Here is a 21,534-nt window from a genome sequence, read left to right as displayed (position 1 = left end):
ACAGGATGATGTAGATGGATTTTTCAGAACTGTTGACTCTCAGGAATATTCCTATTACCAGACACACCTGCCGCACTCCCACAATCGATCACGGATTTCCTCCAGCCCAGCTGCAGGTATAAAAACTGTGCCATTTTACAATTAAAGATACCAAAAAGGGTTTGTTACAAGGATGCCGAAAAAAACACTAGAAATATGTGTTGACTATTTACATAATGTGATGGATTTAAATGTTATGTCATGTATTTTTTAATTTACTGGAAAAAAAAACTCACACAGGCCTGTTATGACATCCTAACTAAACTAATGTAGGCATATGTCTAACATTTAAAACAGTTATTGTATAAAAGGGGTATAAATATAAGACATTTTGGTTGATGAGCCCCGCCAATTAAAATTACGTTAAATTACATGTGCTATTTTAATATTTAAATACATATTTTTATATTTAAGTACATTTAAAATCAATTAGTCAATAATATTATTAATTATTATTTTTATTATTATATAATATAATAGTTTAATAATAAACAAAAATTATAGTATTGTTACAAAATTTGAGCATTAGATCTGCTTTTTTATTTATTTTTGGCCTTGCACTGTGTAGTCTAGAACATACAGATTCTAACCAGTTTTGTTTCCAGCTCGACTGCACGCTGGATCTCTGTGCCATCCTCACCTTACTGGCGCTCTTCCTTGGCTGGATGGCACTAAGTCGAGCTCCTCTGGGCTCCAGCACCCCTGCACCTGGACTTCGAGTGCTTTGGCTAAACCTGACGGGATGTCGGGGATGTTTGGGGGACCATGCGGTCGCGGCTCTGCTCCACGCAGTTCTCAGTTTTACTGCGTATCTCCTTCTCCACCCAATGGCCTGGACCTGGAACTGAACACCAGCAAATACAACCCAGTCCTTCATGACAGCACGACACTGGAGTGTTCTACTCGAAAATACCCGACTCAAGGAGAACCGCCTGGTCCTGCGTTTCCTGCATACACATCCCATATGTTCAGCAGGACCACAGCAGAATTAGCATCCAAACATAAGAACAACAAGGGCGAATGTGGAGGTGAGTTAATCTACATTTCCATACAGTTAATAATAAATAAAACTAAAAATTAAATACAGTGGCCAGAGATCACTTTCCTTACTCAAGTCCTAAAGACCCACTGCCCTGCTGTACGTTTCTCATGCTCCCTACACCTGACCTGACTCCTCATAACCATAACCATGAATGAGGCAGCAATAACTGGACCATTGATGTCATTGTGTATGAACAAATAAAAAATAACTTTATTTCTGAGTCTCTATTTTACTGATAAGTCATACCTCCAGATTAATTCTCCCATTGCATGGCACAGACAGTGACATCATTAATCCAGTCCTCGCATTTTATCTTTAATTGTTACAGAAACTGAATCAGTTCTGCTGGGAAAAGGAAATATTAAAGCTCTTTGTTTTTGTTCTCATAAGCTCAGTAGCTAATCCACTGGTTTGTTTTTGGGAGGTCAAAGAAAACCATAATAACTAGTAGAAAACTGATGTGACCATGGAAAAAACATGTAAACCCCTGACAGACAGTGAAGGCACAGATTAGATTCAGTCCCGAGGACCCTGGAGCTGTACACCCCACACTCTACTTGCTGTGCTATCCTGTTTATAAAAAATCCTGTCCTAATTAATTAATTTCTGTCTGCATATATTGCTAAATGGTTACACATCCAAAATATTGGGCTTTGAAATGTCTAAAAAGTTTTTATATTAAAAAATATTGTAGAATAATGTGCCATCTCACTTATATGCTAGGTATAATGTGTTACATCTTACGTAATTACTATTTTAGAGAAAAAATAAGTGAATTTAGCATCATCTTATTTTCACTTTCTACTTAATGTGAAACATTCTTGCTTTTTAAACTTATCAAGTCTTACCCCCAGAAGGACGTGAGTGTGCGAACTGTGGGGCCACCTCCACTCCTTTGTGGCGACGGGATGGTACAGGCCATTATTTATGTAATGCCTGTGGACTCTACCACAAAATGAATGGCCAAAACCGACCACTTATTCGACCCAAGCGCAGACTGGTAAGTAACAAATCCATAAGCTCAATAAGGGTCTATTAATGGGCTCCCTGTGCATGTACATCCTACCTGTTAAAGTTTCAGTAAAAATGTCATAGTCAGAAGTATATATTGTCTAAGGTTAACAAAGGGTTGAACAAGGGAAGAAACTGTAAGAGTTCTATTTGGGCTGGTGGTTTAACTATCCTCGTAGTTGCTGAATGGAGGTTTACTTGAATTACACCCACAGACAGAGAGCAGATGTAGAGAGGGGTAGCAACTCAAAAAGGGAGAGAGTGACCATGTCAACAGGCTTAAATAGCAAGTAATGAATTAGAATTAATTCCAGCGTTCCTAAGAGGCCTATCAGATCACAGTTGTGTCCAAATGTACAATACTAATTCTTTAATATAAAAACATTATATTTACAAATGTGTGGTGTGTAGTATATATGTTATATGTTATATATAACAATTATATAATTAATTAATAATTAATTATATAATTAAATAAAAGTTGTTAAATCTATTTTTAATTAAAAACACTGGGAGGCACTTTATGTAATTTTTGTTATTATGTAGAGCAATTGCATATGTAGCAATAATTCACACAGGTTACAAAAGAAGCAAAGCTAGTCTCTGTGCCAAGAACTGAATTATACGAACTGGTGATGACAATGATTGAATCAATTAATCAATCAATTAACAATTAATAATCAATTAATCCTAATGTTTGTTCCTCACAGAACGTTTTAGAATATGAAACACTCCTATACATGCTCCTGCATCTTGTGCAAGCCTCATTTTCCATTTAATTTTCATCAACTGCTTTATCCAGGTCGTGGTGGGTCAGATTCCTCTGAAGGAGAACTATAGGAAAACTTTTACTGTAACTATTTCACACTGGAACCCACCATGGTTGCATTAAATAAATGTAAAGGTCAGCTACTGCTTATCTATACTGCTTATTTGTTTATTAACATCATGTTTTACATTCTTTGGTTACATTCATGATGGGAACGGTAGTTACTCGTTACACAAGATTCATCAATTCACAAGGTTATATCGAACACAGCCATGGACAATTTTGTATCTCCAATTCACCTCACTTGCATGTTTTTGGACTGTGGGAGGAAACCGGAGCACCTGGAGAAAACCCACGCAGACACTGGGAGAACATGCAAACTCCACACAGGAAGGACCCGGACCGCCCCACCTGGGGATCGAACTCAGGACCTTCTTGTTGTGAGGCAACAGTGCTACCTACTTAGCCATCGTGCCGCCCCACTATCACTGTCATTAATATATAGCAGGGCCGGCGCTAGGGGGGGGCTGAGGGGGGCATTGCCCCCCCAAATTGTGTCTTTGCCCCCCCAAGCACAATGCAAGCAACGGCTATTTTTAAAATTATCTCTGAACCAATCACAAAAATGCATTTTGTTTTACAGTGTGAAGATATTTCCTTGCTTATTCCTGATTGGCTCTTTGAGTCATATAAAAATCGGCAGACTGCCCCAAACAGTTCAGTTCGGCAGTATATGTTCTGTTAGTGTGAGCGAGAGGCAGGTATACTGGTAAACACTTTTTTTTTACAGAATTAGTATTCTTTTGTTTTCTTTATATTTTAATTTCCCAATAATATAAATATTCTCACTCATTCCTATTTCCACGTTTGAATATTCTCAGTCTGTGTGTAGGTACATTTGTCAGCTTTGACTTAAATTTGTATTAAAGCCTTTCAAGAAATAGAGTTGTTCTATTAGTAATGGCAATTTAATTAAGGGGGCGTATTAAAATGAAATACAATTAGATCATCTTTTTTCTCCATTTACATAATCAACATGTATTTTTTAATCATTGGGTTTTAAGTTTAAGTTCGAAAACATGCATTTTTATTTCTTTACCTCATACATCACTTTAAGCCAGTATCAATAGCTTGGCTGTCATCATTCATGCACAAATCAAGCCTTGAATATATTTCTGGCTTCAAAAACATGACTATCAACATGCCCCCTCATTAGGTTTTACTGCCCCCCCCAAGCAAAGCAGTCCAGAACCGGGGCTGATATATAGACTGTTGAGTATTGTGCTGTTTGAGAGAATGACGTTTTACAAACGTATAGATTTGTGTAAAACATGACATGATATGATTGGTATGGTTAATCCTGCTTTACCACAATAATAATTAGACACTAGTTAGATGCACAGCAACTTTACATACATGTTATTATGATTCCTTTAAGAACTTGAGAACTGAATAATCTACAAGCACTGTTGAGCTCTGGAACTTGCAATCCTGTTTACAGAACTTTTTCCCCTCATGTTGAACATTTACGTGATTACCAAAGGAACCCAAAAAAGTGTGCGGGCGCTCGTTCTCTCTCTCTCTCTCTCTCTCTCTCTCTCTCTCTCTCACACACACACACACACACACACACTGTTACAAAGAACGCTTAAAGACATTCTCACATGTCCCAGGATTTAGTGCTCAGGTTCTGTGCTGGTCGTATATTTAGTGACGGAGCGCTCCAATGCTTTCCGGGGAGCGGATGTCTGCTCGGTCCCGATAGTGCAGCACAGTCGCGAGAACGCGCTTCCTCAGAGCTGCTGCGGGTTTCCAATCATATTTCTTGCTCATGATATTGTACTAAATGACAGGAATTTAAAAGAAAAAACAATCATAAAAGGGAAACGAAAGAGGTTTGGAGGACAAGGAGAAATGGAGTAGGTGTACATAGTCTCGGTTTGAGGAAGCTCAGGACTCCTGATGTAGATCAGTCCAAAACCGCATCTTACCATAGGTTACCAACCATGTTTATAAAAGAGTTGTGAGATATGGTCCAGCAAAATTAAATGGTTGTTTTAAGTAAGATCCTATTATTTCTAACTGTATTACATAATCAGAATAAAAAGGTTTTCCTTTCAACTAACAGAGCATAAACATAATTTCTTCTGTTCAAGCAACTAATGGTTTAAGATTCGAGCTCAAGGATTAGCAGTGAAAGCTTGGTGGTGGCAGGACTTAAATCTTTTCTTTAGTAGTATAGTACCTCAACCACAGAACCTCCATTGCTTATGCATATACACTGCCTGGCCAAAAAAAATGTCACCACCTGGATTTAACTAAGCAAAGCCTCCCATTGGATAATTACTGCATGGGTGATTATGTTTCAGCTGGCAACAAGTTATTTAACCCTAACTGATGCAGTGAGTAGCTTCTCGTTTGTTAAACAACCATGTCGAAAACTTCATCCTGTGGTCGTGGAAAATATGTTAATCTTCAGAAGGGTCAAATTTTTGGCATGCATCAAGCAGAGAAAACATCTAAGGAGATTGCTGAAACTACTAAAATCGGGTTAAGAACTGTCCAACGCATTATTAAAAAGTGGAAGGACAGTGGGGAAACATCATCTTCGAGGAAGGAAAAAAAATGATGCTATGATCTGGGGTTGCTGCAGTTGGTCAGGTCTAGGTTCAGCAACGTTATGTGCCCAAAGAATGAGGTCAGCTGAGTACCTGAATATACTGAACGACCAGGTTATTCCATCAATGGATTTTTTCTTCCCTGATAGCACGGGCATATTCCAAGATGACAAGGCCAGGATTCATCAGGCTCAAATTGTGAAAGAGTGGTTCAGGGAGCATGAGACATAATTTTCACACATGGATTGGCCACCATAGAGTCCAGACCAGAACCCCATTGAGAATCTTTGGGATGTGCTGGAGAAGACTTTGCGCAGTGGTCCAAATCTCCCATCATCAATACAAGATCTTGGGGAAAAATGAATGCAACTCTGGACAGAAATAAATGTTGTGACATTGCAGAAGCTTGTGGAAGTGATGCCACAGCGAATGCGTGCTGTAATCAAAGCTAAAGGCGGTCCAACAAAATATTAGAGTGTGTGACCTTTTTTTTTGGCCAGGCAGTGTATATACACATGGGTTTAGAAGGTCCTGGGTTCGATCCCCAGGCGGGGCGGTCCGGGTCCTTTCTGTGTCTGCGTGGGTTTACTCCGGGTGCTTTGGTTTCCTCCCACAGTCCAAAGACATGCAAGTGAGGTGAATTGGAGATACTAAATTGTCCATGACTGTGTTCAATTTAACCTTGTGTGAATTGATGAACCTTGTGTAATGAGTAACTACCATTCCTGTCATGAATGTAACCAAAAGTGTAAAACATGATGTTAAAATCCTAATAAACAAACAAACAAACACATGGGTTTAAACAAATGTGCTTTGTGGTCTACCTTATTACCTGGCAAAAAGTGATTCAGTTTAAATTAATTCCCTGTAAAAATGCTTGTGTGTGTATGACGCTTGTGCTCCTGCAAGATGACTTATAGGTGGTACTTAGGTGGTTTTTATCAACAGTGGAACTTGGTCCAGACATTTGAGTCAGTGCTATAGACCATTCTAGTTTCATAGAGTCATTTTGGACCTCTGCATGCCTCTTTAGCATTTGCCTTTATGGCACTATGGATTAATGAAATCAAGCTTTTACACATGAAATAAAAACAGCCTCTTAAAAGATAAACATACAACACAAAAATGTACATTAATCCTAACTGACAGTCATTCTTGTTTGTGTGTTTGTGTTTGTGCAGTCAGCATCTAGGCGAGCAGGTACTTGCTGTGTAAATTGCCACACAGGCACTACCACACTGTGGAGACGTAACTCCAATGGAGAACCTGTTTGCAATGCCTGTGGCCTCTACTACAAACTGCACAATGTGAGTATCAATATCTGCCTCAAATATTCACCTACCCTATAAGTTTTTCTAAGAATGTACAATGTGTAGCCAAAAGAATGTGATATTGTTGATTTGACCAATGTTTTTTGTTATGTTTTGTCCAACACCCCATTGTCAGTTGTCCTTATGACAACACTGATATGAACTATGCCATCTTATGTTTGGTGCTCTATGAGTTACAGTCGACTGTCACTATGTTATTAAGACCTAACTTTGCTGTGTGTGATATTCATCAGATGAACCGGCCGCTTACTATGAAGAAAGAAGGCATTCAGACTCGAAATAGAAAAATGTCCACCAAATCAAAACAAAGGTCAAAAGGGAGCTCTTCTCAGTCTCTTCTGACCAGTCTCATGCAGGACAAACCAGTTGCATTTCACCATATCTCAAATTTTTCCTGTCCCTTTAACATGACTCCATGTAATGACGCTCATCCAGTCTTCAGCCATAACCACCACACCAGCTTGGTTACTGCGATGGGCTGAGCATGGTGTATGACCCTGGTACCTAATCTTATTCAAAGGGGGCTGTTGTGACTCCACAAGAGGGTGTTGCGGCTGCTGGTTTTCATACCAACCAAGCACAAGCTACAGTCGGGGTCAAAAGTCTGAGACCACTAGTAAAAATGATTTCCTTTTGCATTATTTTAAGTTTAATACAATGTTTATTTGATTACACACAGATTTTTTGTAAATAAATTAAATAACACTGATGTATGAAATGTTAACACTAGTTGAGTGTATCTGAGTGCTTAGTAAATAGATATTTCTAACAAGTTTGTAAGTTTAATAATGAAATGTTTTATGGCCATACTGTTTAGTTAACTATATAATAAATGCACTTTACCTCACAAAATCTTTTATATGATCTAATTTACTGTTTACTACAGTTTTACTGTTTATTTTGTAAGGGCTATTTGTCATTTGTTATAATTTTTAATTGAATTGAGTTCTAGACACATCTTAAGAATAGCTAGCAAACACGATGCACCTGACCATGATTTGAGCCCCAGCAAAAGGGCTGAATACTTTTGTGAATAAAACATTTAAGTTGTGATATAAAAAAATATGAGAGGGTTTTTTAAGAAGTGTTCGCACTTTTTTTAAACTCTATTTATTAAGAATTTCAAAAACAACTTACATCACTTTTCTACACAGTCACCTTCCTAAGTATTTTTCTGTGTCGTACCAACTTTTTAATGCCATCATTGAAAAATGTTTTTGGTTGAGCGCATAGCCACTGATGCATCACTGCTTTCACATCATCATCATCACATGAAAATCTTCCCCCTAAAGCTTCTGAGTGGTCCAAAAAGGTGGAAATCAGATGGCGCTAAATCCAGACTCTTAAGCTCTCTCTCAGTCTCTCAGACACAACCAATTACTACTCTTCCCACCCTCACCATTTCCAACCAAAATATAAAAGTGCAGAAAGTTTTTGAAAATCCCTTGTATATTTCTGAACCAGCATAAACCCACTCTAACCTTCCAAAGAACTTACACACTTTTTTTTTTTGTTTTTTTTTAATTATTATTGTACACAGAATTACATGTTAAATTCATGTCTCTCAGACACAACCAATATGAGATCCCTCATATATAGAAATATGGAACCGCTGATGTGCCTGTTACTTTCAGATGGCATGCAGCAAAGCTGAAAGCTCAGGTTGATTCTCTAGAGACAAATGGTGTGAGAGAGTAAATGTGTGTATAAACGAGTAAACGAGTGTGTGGTATACAAAGTGTGTTAAGGTGTGTATTCTATTGCAAGTCTCTTAGGAAAGGGTGACAGATCTCCTGTCTTACTTTACCACCCTCCTTTTCCATTCCTTTCTGATTCTAGTGTTCTTTTTGTCCTAAAGGGAATTTAAGAGGGGTAGAAGTAGGCCACGTGAAGAACAAAAGTCCATTACATATGTAAATATTTTGTTCGGAATTTCTTATTTTTTTAATTTAAATACTGGAAGCTAGACAGGGCCCACACAATGAAAGAGCTATTACATGGTATAACACAGTCACTAGCATCTTGGGACATCAAATTAGTCAATCAGTTTATGTTTTTGGATAGTGTAAGAAAATCAGAGTAGCTGAAGCTCACACTGGCCACTAGAGTATCGGTGCGCTGTGTGGTTATAAAGCTTGCTTGTCAGTTGGCATTTCAATTTGTCACAGAGGTGTTGCAGGCCAATTCAGTTCTTCAACAAACGATCAATTGATCAGATCAATCAAGACAAACAGACAGATAGATAGATAACTCATGCAGAGAACATGCAAACTCCACACAGAAATTAACCCATTCTTGGAATTTAACCCAGGACCTTCTTTCTGTAAGGCCACAGTGCTCCCCACAAGCCACCCTATTCTCAAAATTATTTCGACTTTATTTTGAAATCGATTTTTTTAAAGTGGCACCAATATGCCATCGTACCTGCTGCTACTAGCACTACTTATAATAACAATGATAATAATAATACCTATTATGTATTAATAAACACTATGAATGTCTGTGAACTATTAAACATACAGACTATTAAACATGGCAGAGCACCCAGGATTAAGCAGTAATAATCTTTCTTTCTTTCAAACACACAGTGTAATAACTTTTTACCTTATGAAGCTGATAGTGCTAAGGTTAGTGATGATTAACAAGCAGAACACAATCCTGTCTCACACAGCTTTTTTTTTTGCAAAGGTCAATGAGTGTTTAGTTCTACGGACGGAGCCAATCAGCAGTCTTGATCTCATGGGAAATGTTGTGTTTTTATTCCCTTTTTTCTGTACCCCTCTATTCCTTAAAGTTCCTTTATTTCTAACTGTTTATGAATTTTAAGCAGATATTCTGTGGGACCTTTCTAATAGAAGACCCTGATTAAAGAGGTTAAAAGACTCAAGCTGTTGAATCAAAGGTTGACGTTAGATTACACACATGGACACATTTACACAATGGAATTAGTCCATGCCTATGGATATGAGAAACTTAAAACTTTAAACACAATAGCAGATTTACAAGATTTGATCATCAGCATACTGCAGCTTTTCACAATAAACATTCATAATTCTAATGGTAATGGGCCAGAGGCAGATAGACTTACTTGCAGTGTAATCTTACTCACAGTATAGTAAACAAAAGATTTTCGTTAGTAAAAGACCACACACACAGATCAGATGGTCTGCATTGTTAAGCTATGTACTGTCTAACTGTATCCTGTTGTAATTACTAAAATATCTCTAATTCATTTTACACAGCACAGGAAAGAGTACAAACAGAGTACAAACAGACTCAAATGATTAATTTTATTGACATAATTTCTGGAATAATGAGCTGTGATTTAACCCTATAAGACCCTAGCCTAGACCTAACAGAGGCCACCTGTGTTCAAATGATATGTGTCACCCAAACGTTGAATTCAAGGAGATGAACAAAATCATAACCCATAATGATACGTTAATATAAGGGAGCTTATAAAGAGCCTAGAACAAGCCAGTCAGATTTGAATAATTAATATTGCTTAGGGTCACGGCGGGGCCAGTTTCACTGGGAAACACTGGCTGAAAGGCAGGAACACCCTGGACAGGACACCAATCCATCACTGGCCACCAGAAGGTCTAGTCTTTAACCATTTACATGTGTTAACAGAGCATGTGTTCCCAGTAAAGAGGTCAGTTAGATTAAACAGTATTTTAAAGTCACATGAATGCACCTGAAACATTTAAACCAGAAGGACACACACTACCATGGCATTATCATGTTAGTGGCATGACAATGCAGACCATCCATCTGGTCACTGGGGGTCTTTTGGGCAGGGGCGGCTCGCTCCTTAGGGTGATCGGGCAACGCACCACCAAAGGACGAAAGGGAAGAAATCTTTCTATCACAGCTGTGACTGTTCTGGAGTCTGTCTTGCCTTTGAATATCGTAGTCCAATCAGCATCGAGTTGTGTTCTGTACAGTACCGCCACTTTTGGGGTGATTTCAGTCTGACTGAAAATCGCCCCAGATTGCTCTCATAGACTCTCATGTTAAGGCTCTTTTTTTTTTTTAACTGCAGGCGCTGCAATACATTCTGAATGAGTTCCGGGAGGGCTCGCACTTACGTGCTTGCGTCACACGTAACCTGGTGTAGCGATCTCGTCACCATGACTACCATTACCTCAGTTCGGAGCAACTCCATCATAGTAATCAGGATAAATTAGCAACTTAAGAATTAGGGCCACCCAGACCAAATTTAAACATCAAGTATCTACAAAGGGGGAAAATCATATAAGTTACACGTAAATTACAAGTAAGTAATGTCATTTTTAAATTGTGAATTGTGATTGCACTTATTGTATCTCCCCAATTGTTTTATTTTGTACTTCTTTATTCATTGCACATCAGCCCCGATGCCAATCTTTATTCTGGATCTGCTGCACCTAAAATAAAATGCTATCTGATGAAGACTGAATTAAATTATTAGTGTGAAGGCTTTACTTAATTTTATGATTAATGGTAAAGCTGCTCTCTCTCCATGTTCAAAGTTATTTGTGAGACAAACTGACAGATGACTTAAGATGTTAATTATTTAAGCTTTAATTTACCCATTGAACGGGTCACCTTGGCCATCATCGCAACAATTGCCCCCCTGAGAGATTTGGCAGGAGCCGCCACTGCTCTTGGGGTTCCTTTTGATTAATAAAGGGGGTACATAAGGGTGACAAAGGTTCTTATTTGAAACTCATAAAAACAACCTTAAGAAGTAAAACTGCTAAGAAGTAAAAACTACTTAAAAATAATTCAAAAATGTGTGACCCGCACACATTCTCCACAATCTGAATGAACCACCCAGAAAACAAAAATGTGCTCCTCTGTCAACTGGATTTAGCATGAATTTATATGATTATGCAACTCATTGATGGTCATGCACGTTATATATTACAGCTGGTTATTTAGAACTAAAATGTGGACAAAAGCTGGAAAATGCAGATAAAACTCACTAAGGAACGAAAGAATGTTTGGACTGAAAATGAAATGTACACCAATAAGCCAAAACAATTGTAGGTACTCCAGTGCATGTGTTGAACGCAGCAGGTATGAATTGATAAGGGCCACATCGTTATCGACAGACAATTGGGTTGAGGTGTATCTTAAAGAGCAAGAGGGTGCTCAGAGACAGCCTTGGTAAACACTGGTTCAAGGGGGACATGCCACAAAGCCATGAACCGCCGCCAGGATGTTGGGTGGCCAAGACTCATTAATGCCTTCAATGAAAGAAGGTCGACTGGGATAGCCATGCACAAAGATGCACTGTAAGATGATCCATTTGCAACTTACAAAATTTAAAGGATATTGCTGGTAGTTTTCTTGTAGCAGATACCACAGGAAAAGTTTAAAGTGTCTTGTGGAGTCCATGTGTCAACGGGTTAGAGATGTTTCAACAGCATATTAGATGGGTGATCCTAACATTTTGGCTCATCTGTGTATGTTGAAGGACATGAGCAGATATCTTTTTTCTCCAGTGTTGATTACTTTATTCAAGTCGGAAAGTACAGACAGATTTTAAAGTAATACAAAGCAATCCAGTGGGTTATGTACACAAACTTCCTGCCACTCATATGCACAACACCAGATCATAATCGTTCCCTACTTAGGCTTCCCCCTCAGCTCAATTTAATCACACGTCTAAAACTATTAGTGCTGTGAGGGTCAAGACTGCACCATCCTTTTATGTGGGTCATAAACATATCTTTTAAAATTCAGGCGAACGGTGATGGGCTGAGAGTCCGTCTTGGCTTCCTCCTCTTTAGCGGGTTCACTTTTGGCGCCACCCTTTCCCTTTTTTTTGGAGGACGAGGAGAGGAGCTGCTTTGTCTCTTCTTTCAGTCCCTCTGATGAAGAAAAAAACAGAAGCATGCAAATGCATTAGCACATACAAAACTAAACAGAAACTAAATCCTCCCAGTTGGCCTGAGGCTCTTTCAGGAGATTTCAGTCATGAGCCAGCTCTGGGTTGGTTAACAGATTTAGGATCATGAGAAAACCATTCACAATAACAGATTCCAACAATAGAGCATGCATACCTTGGGATATCAGCAATTCAAAACCTTAAAGCAGGGCAGCTGCAGGTACCCCTGAACGAATAGTTGTTAGTACTTCATTTCAAATGCAATTTAAGGCGAAGATTTCTATTCATTTATTTCTTTTTAGTAGCTCCTTCATCCTGATCAGGAGCAGTAGTACACCCTGAACAAGGTGTGATTTCATTGCAGGGAACATATTTACTTCTACTTATTTACATCTACAGACAATTAAGGAGAAGCCAATCAACTGACTCACATGTTTGAGTGACATTTACAGGTAACCTAAAGTAAATGAACCTAAAAACTATGTTTCTAAGTGTGACTTGGACAAACAAGCCTACAACACCTCAATAAAGTCCCAAATTATTAGACATGGCTAAAATGTTAAGCTCAGTTAAAGTATTACATAAAAAAGTATTGTATCCATAGTATTATATCTAATTTTTACTATCCACTCTATTCTTGGATAGGCTTGTGTCTGAGTCCAAAGCTTACCCAGAAACCATGGGGGGCAAGGAAGGAATACACCCTGAACAGGGTACCAATCCAGCTTGGGCATCACACATTAATCTACTCACTCACACCAAAAGAAACTTTACAGAAGCTAACCAACTGACAAGTGTTGTTTTTGAAGGTGAAAAGTAAAAACCAGAGTACTTGAAGAAAACCCACAGAGACAAAGAAAGAACATGCCAAACTTCACACAGTGGGGTAAGGTTCAAAGCCAGGTCTCAGGACCCTAAAGCTTTGCTGCAACCACTTTACCTACTGCACCAGTCTGCTGACCAGCCTTAAATTAGTAAAATGCAATTAAATTTTTTTAGGATGGAAAGACACAATTTTTCAAAAATGAACAAAATGAAACATATATATATTTCATTACAGATCGTTTCATTTAGAGCTGCACTGGTATGGTAGATGTTAACTGGCTTAAATTGCATCCAAGCTGAATACTGTATGTAAAAATGTGTGTATCATGTGTCATGTATTGCTGTGTGAAGAACAAGTCTGTTAGGAATGCATACTGTATGGGAGGGTGCTCTGTACCTGGCACTCGAATCTTGATTTTGCCACTTTGTCCAAAGCCGCCTTCAATGACTCCTGTCTCTCCTGAAGAAAGTGTGACCTTTAACCCCACAAACAGCTGAAGGTTGGTCTCTTTTTTGAACAGGTTTTTACCAATCACAGTGTAGTCATCAGTTACCTGATCACAGTGGAAAAGTTAACCACAGCTTATAAACAATAAAAATTATGTCATGCATTATTTTATCAGTGTGAACATAAGCAACTAGCGCACAATATGCCACTTTCATTGAAAACATGCAAAGCTAAGTCTGTATTACAGCCAGTATAGTATCATGGGTTTACTGCATTTAAATTATTCTTACTTTATGATCTTTATACGTATTAGCAAACTAACATGGCATTTAAAGTTGAATAATGTGTAACTGTTGCTTACTTGGGCAGGAATTTGTGATTTATATTACGTTTAGGGGCAAATGTTCAAAAATGCCCAATGGAGACACTTGTCATGGACAGGCTGACGGACGTGGTTAAGCACGAGTCTCCATGAACTATGATAGTCACGGATGACATTGTGATTTGTAGTAAGAATATAGAATAGTATTTAATATACTGGCACTGGCATTAGCAGATATGTACATAATAAAATATGGATATCAGAATTGGCTCAGAATTTCCAAATATGTGTATCACTAGAAAATATTTAAAATCAAATCTTATATTAATCCAGCAATGTCCTCATAACTCCATACCAGTACTTAGTATCAGATGTATGCATCCATGGAGAATTAGTTTACATTTAAACATAACGGTGTGTACACAACTGTATATGCATATATTTATCTATATCTACGTACATATATCTATATCTACAGTATGTATATTTGTATATATATATTTATCTGTGTGTATATAAATAAATAAATAAATATATATATACACATATATATATACACACACGCACACACACACAGACTTGACACAATAACTACACTTTAATCTGCAGATAACCCTACTGCATTTTTTTAATGCATTTTTTCCCCATTTTCCTCCCGATTTAGCGCCCTCAATTTTGTCCTCCGCTGCTACCAGAGATACGAGATTGCATCCAAGGAGAGCACGTCACTGTACACGCCTCTTCCGACACGTGTACAGCCCTCCTCTTCACGCCCATGCATTCTGCACAGGCGTCTCTTCCGCCAATCTGGGTCCTTACACAGCGTATGAAGACCCAGGCTGCCACTGCCAATTATGCCTGCTAGATGGCGCCCAGTTGACCGGAGGCAACACCGAGTTTTGAACCAAGAAGTTCAGAAACTCGATGCTGGTGTGCAAGCAGAATATCCCGCTGCGCCACCTGGGCGCCCTTATTGCATTTTTACATGTTTATGTTTGTGTGCGTCTGTGTGTGCTATATGGTTGTGTTACCCGTTCCACCGCTCCTTCTTTGTGCTTGTCTTTACTGATTTTGAGTTTTGGCAGTGTGGTCTCAACGTAGTTTTTTTCTTCAAAGCCTTCTAGCAGCTTCCCATAAAACGCAAGCCTGCATGTGTTACTGTGAATATCAGAGTCCAGTCGTGAGCCAATCACCAAACTAAGCGGTGGACATGTGACGAGCCGTTCGAATTCTAACAAGGCCCACTGCTCTGGTTCCCGACATTCAGCTTCCCCCTGGCCAGTCAAATACTCCTCCTGGTGACAAAACTCCCAGTCAAATGAAAAAGCCTCTGAGCTCGGTTCGGCTGCTGCAGACTGGTCACTTGGAGAAGCCCGGCTGAAGAACGAGACACGTGCCATGACGGTTTCGTGTCCGATGGTGATGTGAAATTTGGCCCGGCTGCTGATTGCACCTTTGTAGTATTCAATCTTCCGTACAGAGATAACGGCTGCGTGAAGAGTCTGCAGAGAACTGGGTGTACACACCACTCCCCGCTCCAGTAGCTTCGGGTCAAACTGGGTTACACACACACCGACTCGATCTCCCTGCATTGCGCTAGGTACCGGCTTACGAAACATCTGTATCGACTTTACCTTCTTGGTCACCTGAAATCACAGTAAACACACAAGACTAGAAAATGATCTTCAAGTTGTATACAAGATATCTTAGTGTTACTGAAACGTACACTCTGTTGCCAGTTCAACAAATACATCTACCACTCTATATATACACTTACTAGCCACTTTATTACGGACACCTGTACACCTCTAAAGCTTTAGTTAAGGAATGTGATTTAAATAGATGAGCTGTTTTAGTAAGTTGGAAAGTGCTGCACATCTGGGATTTTTACTCACAAACTTCTCTAGAGTTCACACAGAATAGTGCAAAAAGCATCCAGTAAACAGCAATTTTGCAGGAGAAATCAATACACCAATTGTTGGAAAAAGATGTTAACATACAAAATTTCATCAAAAACCTTTGACCATTTTACAGACTATTCAGTAAACATCTCATATACATTCACCAGGCATTTTATTAGGTACCTTGGTATCTGGTTTGTAGATTCATTGATTATTTTGAAAGCTTCATCTATCATAAAGATAAACTTTGTGGGTATACAAGCTCTAACTGGAGCCCATATGTTGCTCTGTATGCTTTGTCACCCCTCAGTACCCCAATTATCAATCAAATGTGACCCCCATAAGTCCCCAATTGACCAGATTAGTTTAGATGGTTTAGTCTCACCATGTAAATGACACAAACATGGAAATGACCTGATAATGTGTGTTTTCTAGTATAGTCTCAGGTGCACTAGTGTTTGCTGCTTGTTAATTTTAAAAACTGGGGAAAGAATACATCTTCAACCAAAATATAAAGCCAATACTGTCCTGTGATCACAAAAGTGTCTACTAATTATAGACCAGACACATACTGAACACCTTCAATTACTGCTAACAGGGTATGTGTTCCTTATAAAGAGGCTAGTAAATTTAAACAGTATTTAAAAATCCTAACAACACTACTGCACCTGATAGTCATACAAAAACACCACACATTACCAAGTTATTACCATGTTAGTGTTAGTGTAGTGCTAAGAATGGTCCACCATCGTAACAATCTGGTCAAATCTAGTTAGCAGGGGTCTTATTTTATTGATTTGTATGGATAAATGTGGTTTAGGGAGGTGACAGTGTACAGAGCAACAGATGGGCTACAGCCAGTAATTGTATACCCACAAGGTATAACTATATGGTAAGTTTAGCTTTTATCAATAGACGTACACACCACAAAGGTGTACCTAATGAACTGCTGTACATTGTATTCGCATGTACCTTAAGTGCAGGTATCTCCAGCGTGTCGTTGACATTGACTGCCCCCTGCAGAATGGTGCCTGTCATGACTGTTCCTTGGCCTCGGATGGAGAAACAGTGATCCACAGCCATTAGGAAAGAGCCAGATGAGTCTCTACGAGGCAGGAACGTCTGAGCTTTCAGCAACTAACACAAACATCAAAAACAAAATCAATTTATAATGTCACACAGGCTGTTGGTAAGACAACACACTAGAATCATGCAGCCAAGCAAGATAGGTAGCTTGGTTGTGTTGAGTAATGGCAGGCCAGTTTATTGCTATATGAAATATAAGTCTTTTAAGGCCCTCTTGTGGTCTAAAAAGAACCAGGTTAATAGAGTTTATTGTGTTTGTTCATTAGGATTTTAGGGTCGTTTTATTCTTAGAGACATGGAGTTACAGGTTACTTAATTATTAATGAATTAAATTTGAGAGCTACCTCTATAAGCTCAGGAATCCCCTGTGCTTCTTCTGTATCCGAAGCTTCTGGTCCACCTGGCTTTGCTGCCACGGCAATGATGGGACATCCGTTAAATCTTACAAACAAAGACAGGCACAATGAGAAGAGTAGACATGCAGATCTAAAAGGATACAGATATTTGTGGCTAAAATTAACATAGGTTTTTTAAATGACAGGGGTGACAGGGGTTTTACAACTGTTGTTGGATAAAAACTCAACATTAAATGTTGCAATCAAGATTTGATTAAAAAATCTTTCTTACTTTTTATTTAAATAATATTTTTTTAAGTCCAGGAAACACTGGCCACAAGGCAGGAACACCCTGGACAAGGCACCAATCCATCACCAGGCATTAGCCATCCCACATTCTCAGGCATAGCCAATTATGTCTGTAAAGATGCCTGGCTTGTCGAACCCTGATTTTAGCTGTGGTGGGCTAGTGTAATAGACTTTTGCGCTATCCGAGTGCCTCATTAATCTGTGCTGTTTGTCTTTGCTGTTTATTAATAAGTTAATAAAATCGAAAAATATATTTGCAAAGTAAATTGCCAGATACAATCAAGAACACATGAAGGTATTTTGTATTTTTTAAACACAAACACTGTGCACAAAACATTAAATGCAGAGTTGACAATAATTGTCATGTGTTTTGCTTTACATTTTAAAGATAAATTTACTTTGGTTAAAGGTTAGATAATATTTTTGGGTGAGACTGATCTCATCCAACACAAAGAGTTTACATAATCTGCCAATAATGTTGGAGCTGATTAAATCTGTAATGTGCACCTTGTATTTTCCAAAGTTTTGTGCATCCTTTTGGTCATTTTATCAATCACACTCTGTCTCTTGTCACTGGGCAGCAGGTCTGTTTTATTTAGGATGACAATCATGCGAGAACAGGTGAGCTGTCCAATCAGAAGACATTCTGCAGTCTGCGTCTGCATACCCTTCACAACGTCAACCACTAACAGCATTAGATCGATGATCTGAGCCCCTAAAAAAACACAAGGAAACACAACATTAACTGTCAGTAAATCCTACATTTAAGAAAACATTATTGGGAATATTTGGAAATGTATTTATTAGGATTTTAATGTCATGTTTTACATTCATGACAGAAACGGTAGTTACTCGTTACACTAGATTTATTAGATCACAGGTTTACTGTCAAACACAGTTATGGACAATTTAGTGTCTTAAATTCACCTCACTTGCATGTCTTTGGACTGTGGGAGGAAACTGGAGCTCCCGGAGGAAACCCACGCAGACACAGGGAGAACATGCAAACCCCAAACAGAAAGGACTCAGACTGCCCCACCTGGGGATCAAACCCAGGACCTTCTTGCTGTGAGGTGACAGTGCTACTCACTGAGCCACCGTGCCACCCTATTTGTGAATTACGTGGGGAATAGAATAAGTCTGCAATATTATAAGGGAAAGAAATAAGTCTGTAATAAATCCATTCTATCCAAATTATCCATTCTCAATACCTGAATTAAAGAAGTAACCCATCTCTATACATTACTATTTAAAACAACATATTTTATTCGTTGATATGGGTTTGTTTGTTTGTTTATTGGGATTTTAACGTCATGTTTTAAACTTAGGTTACATTCATGACAGGAACGGTAGTTACTCATTACACAAGGTTATATCGAACACAGTCATGGACAATTTTGGATCTCCAATTCATCTCACTTGCATGTCTTTGGACTGTGGGAGGAAACCGGAGCTCCCGGAGGAAACCCACACAGACACGGGGAGAACATGCAAACTCCACACAGAAAGGACCCGGACCGCCCCACCTGGGGATCAAACCAAGGACCTTCTTGCTGTGAGGCAACAGTGCTACCCACTTAGCCACCGTGCCACCCTTGATATGGGTAATTACTTCTAAAAATAATAAGACAAGATCATTTACATTTTTGGCACTTAGCAGACGTCTTTATCCAAAGCGACTTACAGTACTGTGCCTGTATACAGTCTGTGCAATTGAGGATTAAGGGCCTTGCTCAAGGGCCCAACAGTAGAAACCTGGCAATGGTGGGGCTTTTGGTTACATTCTATACAGGAGCGGTAGTTACTTGATACACAAGATTCATTAGGTCACACAAGGTTTTATCAAACACAGTCATGGACAATTTTGTATCTCTAACTCATCTCACTTGCATGTCTTTGGACTGTGGGAGGAAACCGGAGCTCCTGGAGGAAACCCACACAGACACGGGGAGAACATGCAAACTCCACACAGAAAGGACCCGGACCGCCCCACCTGGGGATCGAACCCAGGACCTTCTTACTGTGAGGCGACAGTGCTACCCACTTAGCCACCGTGCCACCCAATGGGACAGGAAAGGAACTGCAAGAGACATTAAAAGAGGACAAGAAACGATCAGACTGACCACCGATGATGGTGCGAATGAGAGAGGCATGTCCCGGACAGTCGACCAGAGTGAACTGTAGATGTTGGTACTGGTGGTTGCAGGTGGACAGAAGGTGATCGGGCAGAGGAACAGTGAAGGAACTGAAGCCCAGGTCCAGTGTGATTCCTCGCTCTTTGGACTGCGGGTTTTTATCAAACGCAGCAGTGGACGCGGTGCTGCTCAGTGCTCGAGCTAAAGACGTTTTCCCGCTGTCCACATGTCCCAGCACACCCACGTTAAAGTTCAGTATTTGGGGGACACTGTCCCCCGCTACCGGCTCTGGATCTGCCATGTATCTCTATCTACTCAAACCCTGCAGAGATAGTAGTGTAGTACTGACAGCGCAGTCAGCTCAACCTATGGAATGGACTTTGATCTAAGATCGATGTTACTGTTGTAGATTCTCGTAAATAACCGAACACTACAAAACAACACAGAGAGCGTTACAATTACAACGAGGTTTTACTGTGATTTCAACGCTATTTCGCTTTACTGTAAATACCTTCGCTAACACAAATCGAGTTTGAACTGAAGTTTTCTAGGTGTGAATGAAATCACAAGCATGTCCACTACATAGCGCACTAGTTAGGGTGTATTTCAGTTACACAAGTCATGAGATAACGCCTAATTTAAAATATAATGCGCTTTAATGACTTCACTTAAGTGACCATTTGCAGGAGGTCACTGTCCAAAACATGTATGATATGGGATAAAGACCACCCGCACTACACTTTAATGTCTGTAGGGAGTAGGGTTCAAAATGGCATTTCGGACACAGCCACTGTAATCGGTTGACAGATGCACTTCCTGCGTTACTGTAAAATGCTTCCACCTGTAAATATGGTATTTATACATTCTGTCCGCATGCTGCTGCAGATCGCCGTTCAACATTGTCAAAACATAAAACCAAAATGCTTTTAAAAATATATTTTATTTCTTTTATCAATTTACATTTGAATACATATTTGCAAGCAGTAATTTTTTACGTAGAACTGTTATAAAGCACTTTAGATTTATATAAAGATAACGCATTTCTAAAGAAGTTTTTATTTTATTTTATTGTCTCTTTTATTTTATATGTTATGCTTTCGGAACCAGATTACTTAAATGATTTGTAATTCCTCTGGCTTTGTTTTGTTTTATATTTTAATTTATTTTATTTTTTATTGTTGTTGAACATATAGTGGTTATTGTTGTATTATTGTTAAAACTATTATTGGTAATATGTTCATATTTATTAAGTGTACTGTTATGTTTACTCTGTATTGTTTCTTTAAATAAAAAAAACATTGTCAAAACAAAGAAAAATAAAAATACAAAGTTAAAATGTATTTGTAATTTAAATTACTGAGCTAAAACATGTGCACAAAACAGGCGCGTTTAACAAAACCGCTTTTAAGTGACATCGTAATTACCCAATCAGCACGCGAGTATGAGAGACCCTAACCAATCAAGAAATAGAAACATTATCGGAGG

The 21,534-nt window shown here is 38.9% G+C and overlaps 2 protein-coding genes across 2 annotated transcripts; one reads left to right on the top strand and one right to left on the bottom strand.

The window, feature by feature from the left end:
* The first annotated feature begins 781 nt into the window (after positions 1 to 781).
* Positions 782 to 7,414, top strand: gata2b (GATA binding protein 2b). The gene is made up of 4 exons (XM_062998135.1): positions 782 to 1,067; positions 1,924 to 2,081; positions 6,661 to 6,786; positions 7,044 to 7,414. The coding sequence occupies exons 1-4, from the start codon at positions 782 to 784 to the stop codon at positions 7,290 to 7,292; spliced, it is 819 nt and encodes a 272-aa protein (XP_062854205.1). The 3' UTR covers positions 7,293 to 7,414.
* Positions 7,415 to 12,301: 4,887 nt separating this feature from the next.
* Positions 12,302 to 20,514, bottom strand: eefsec (eukaryotic elongation factor, selenocysteine-tRNA-specific). The gene is made up of 7 exons (XM_062997907.1): positions 20,038 to 20,514; positions 18,422 to 18,629; positions 17,615 to 17,711; positions 17,157 to 17,321; positions 15,315 to 15,929; positions 13,911 to 14,067; positions 12,302 to 12,671 (listed from the first exon to the last, which is right to left on the bottom strand). Exons 1-7 carry the CDS (start codon positions 20,348 to 20,350, stop codon positions 12,490 to 12,492), a joined length of 1,737 nt encoding a protein of 578 aa, XP_062853977.1. The 5' UTR covers positions 20,351 to 20,514; the 3' UTR covers positions 12,302 to 12,489.
* Between the last annotated feature and the right edge of the window lie 1,020 nt (positions 20,515 to 21,534).

The sequence above is a fragment of the Trichomycterus rosablanca genome, chromosome 6 (genome assembly GCF_030014385.1).
Source record: "Trichomycterus rosablanca isolate fTriRos1 chromosome 6, fTriRos1.hap1, whole genome shotgun sequence".
In the NCBI taxonomy this organism is placed as follows: domain Eukaryota; kingdom Metazoa; phylum Chordata; class Actinopteri; order Siluriformes; family Trichomycteridae; genus Trichomycterus; species Trichomycterus rosablanca.
The sequence above is the reverse complement of the archived record's forward strand: the minus strand, read 5'-3'. Positions and strand labels throughout refer to the sequence as shown.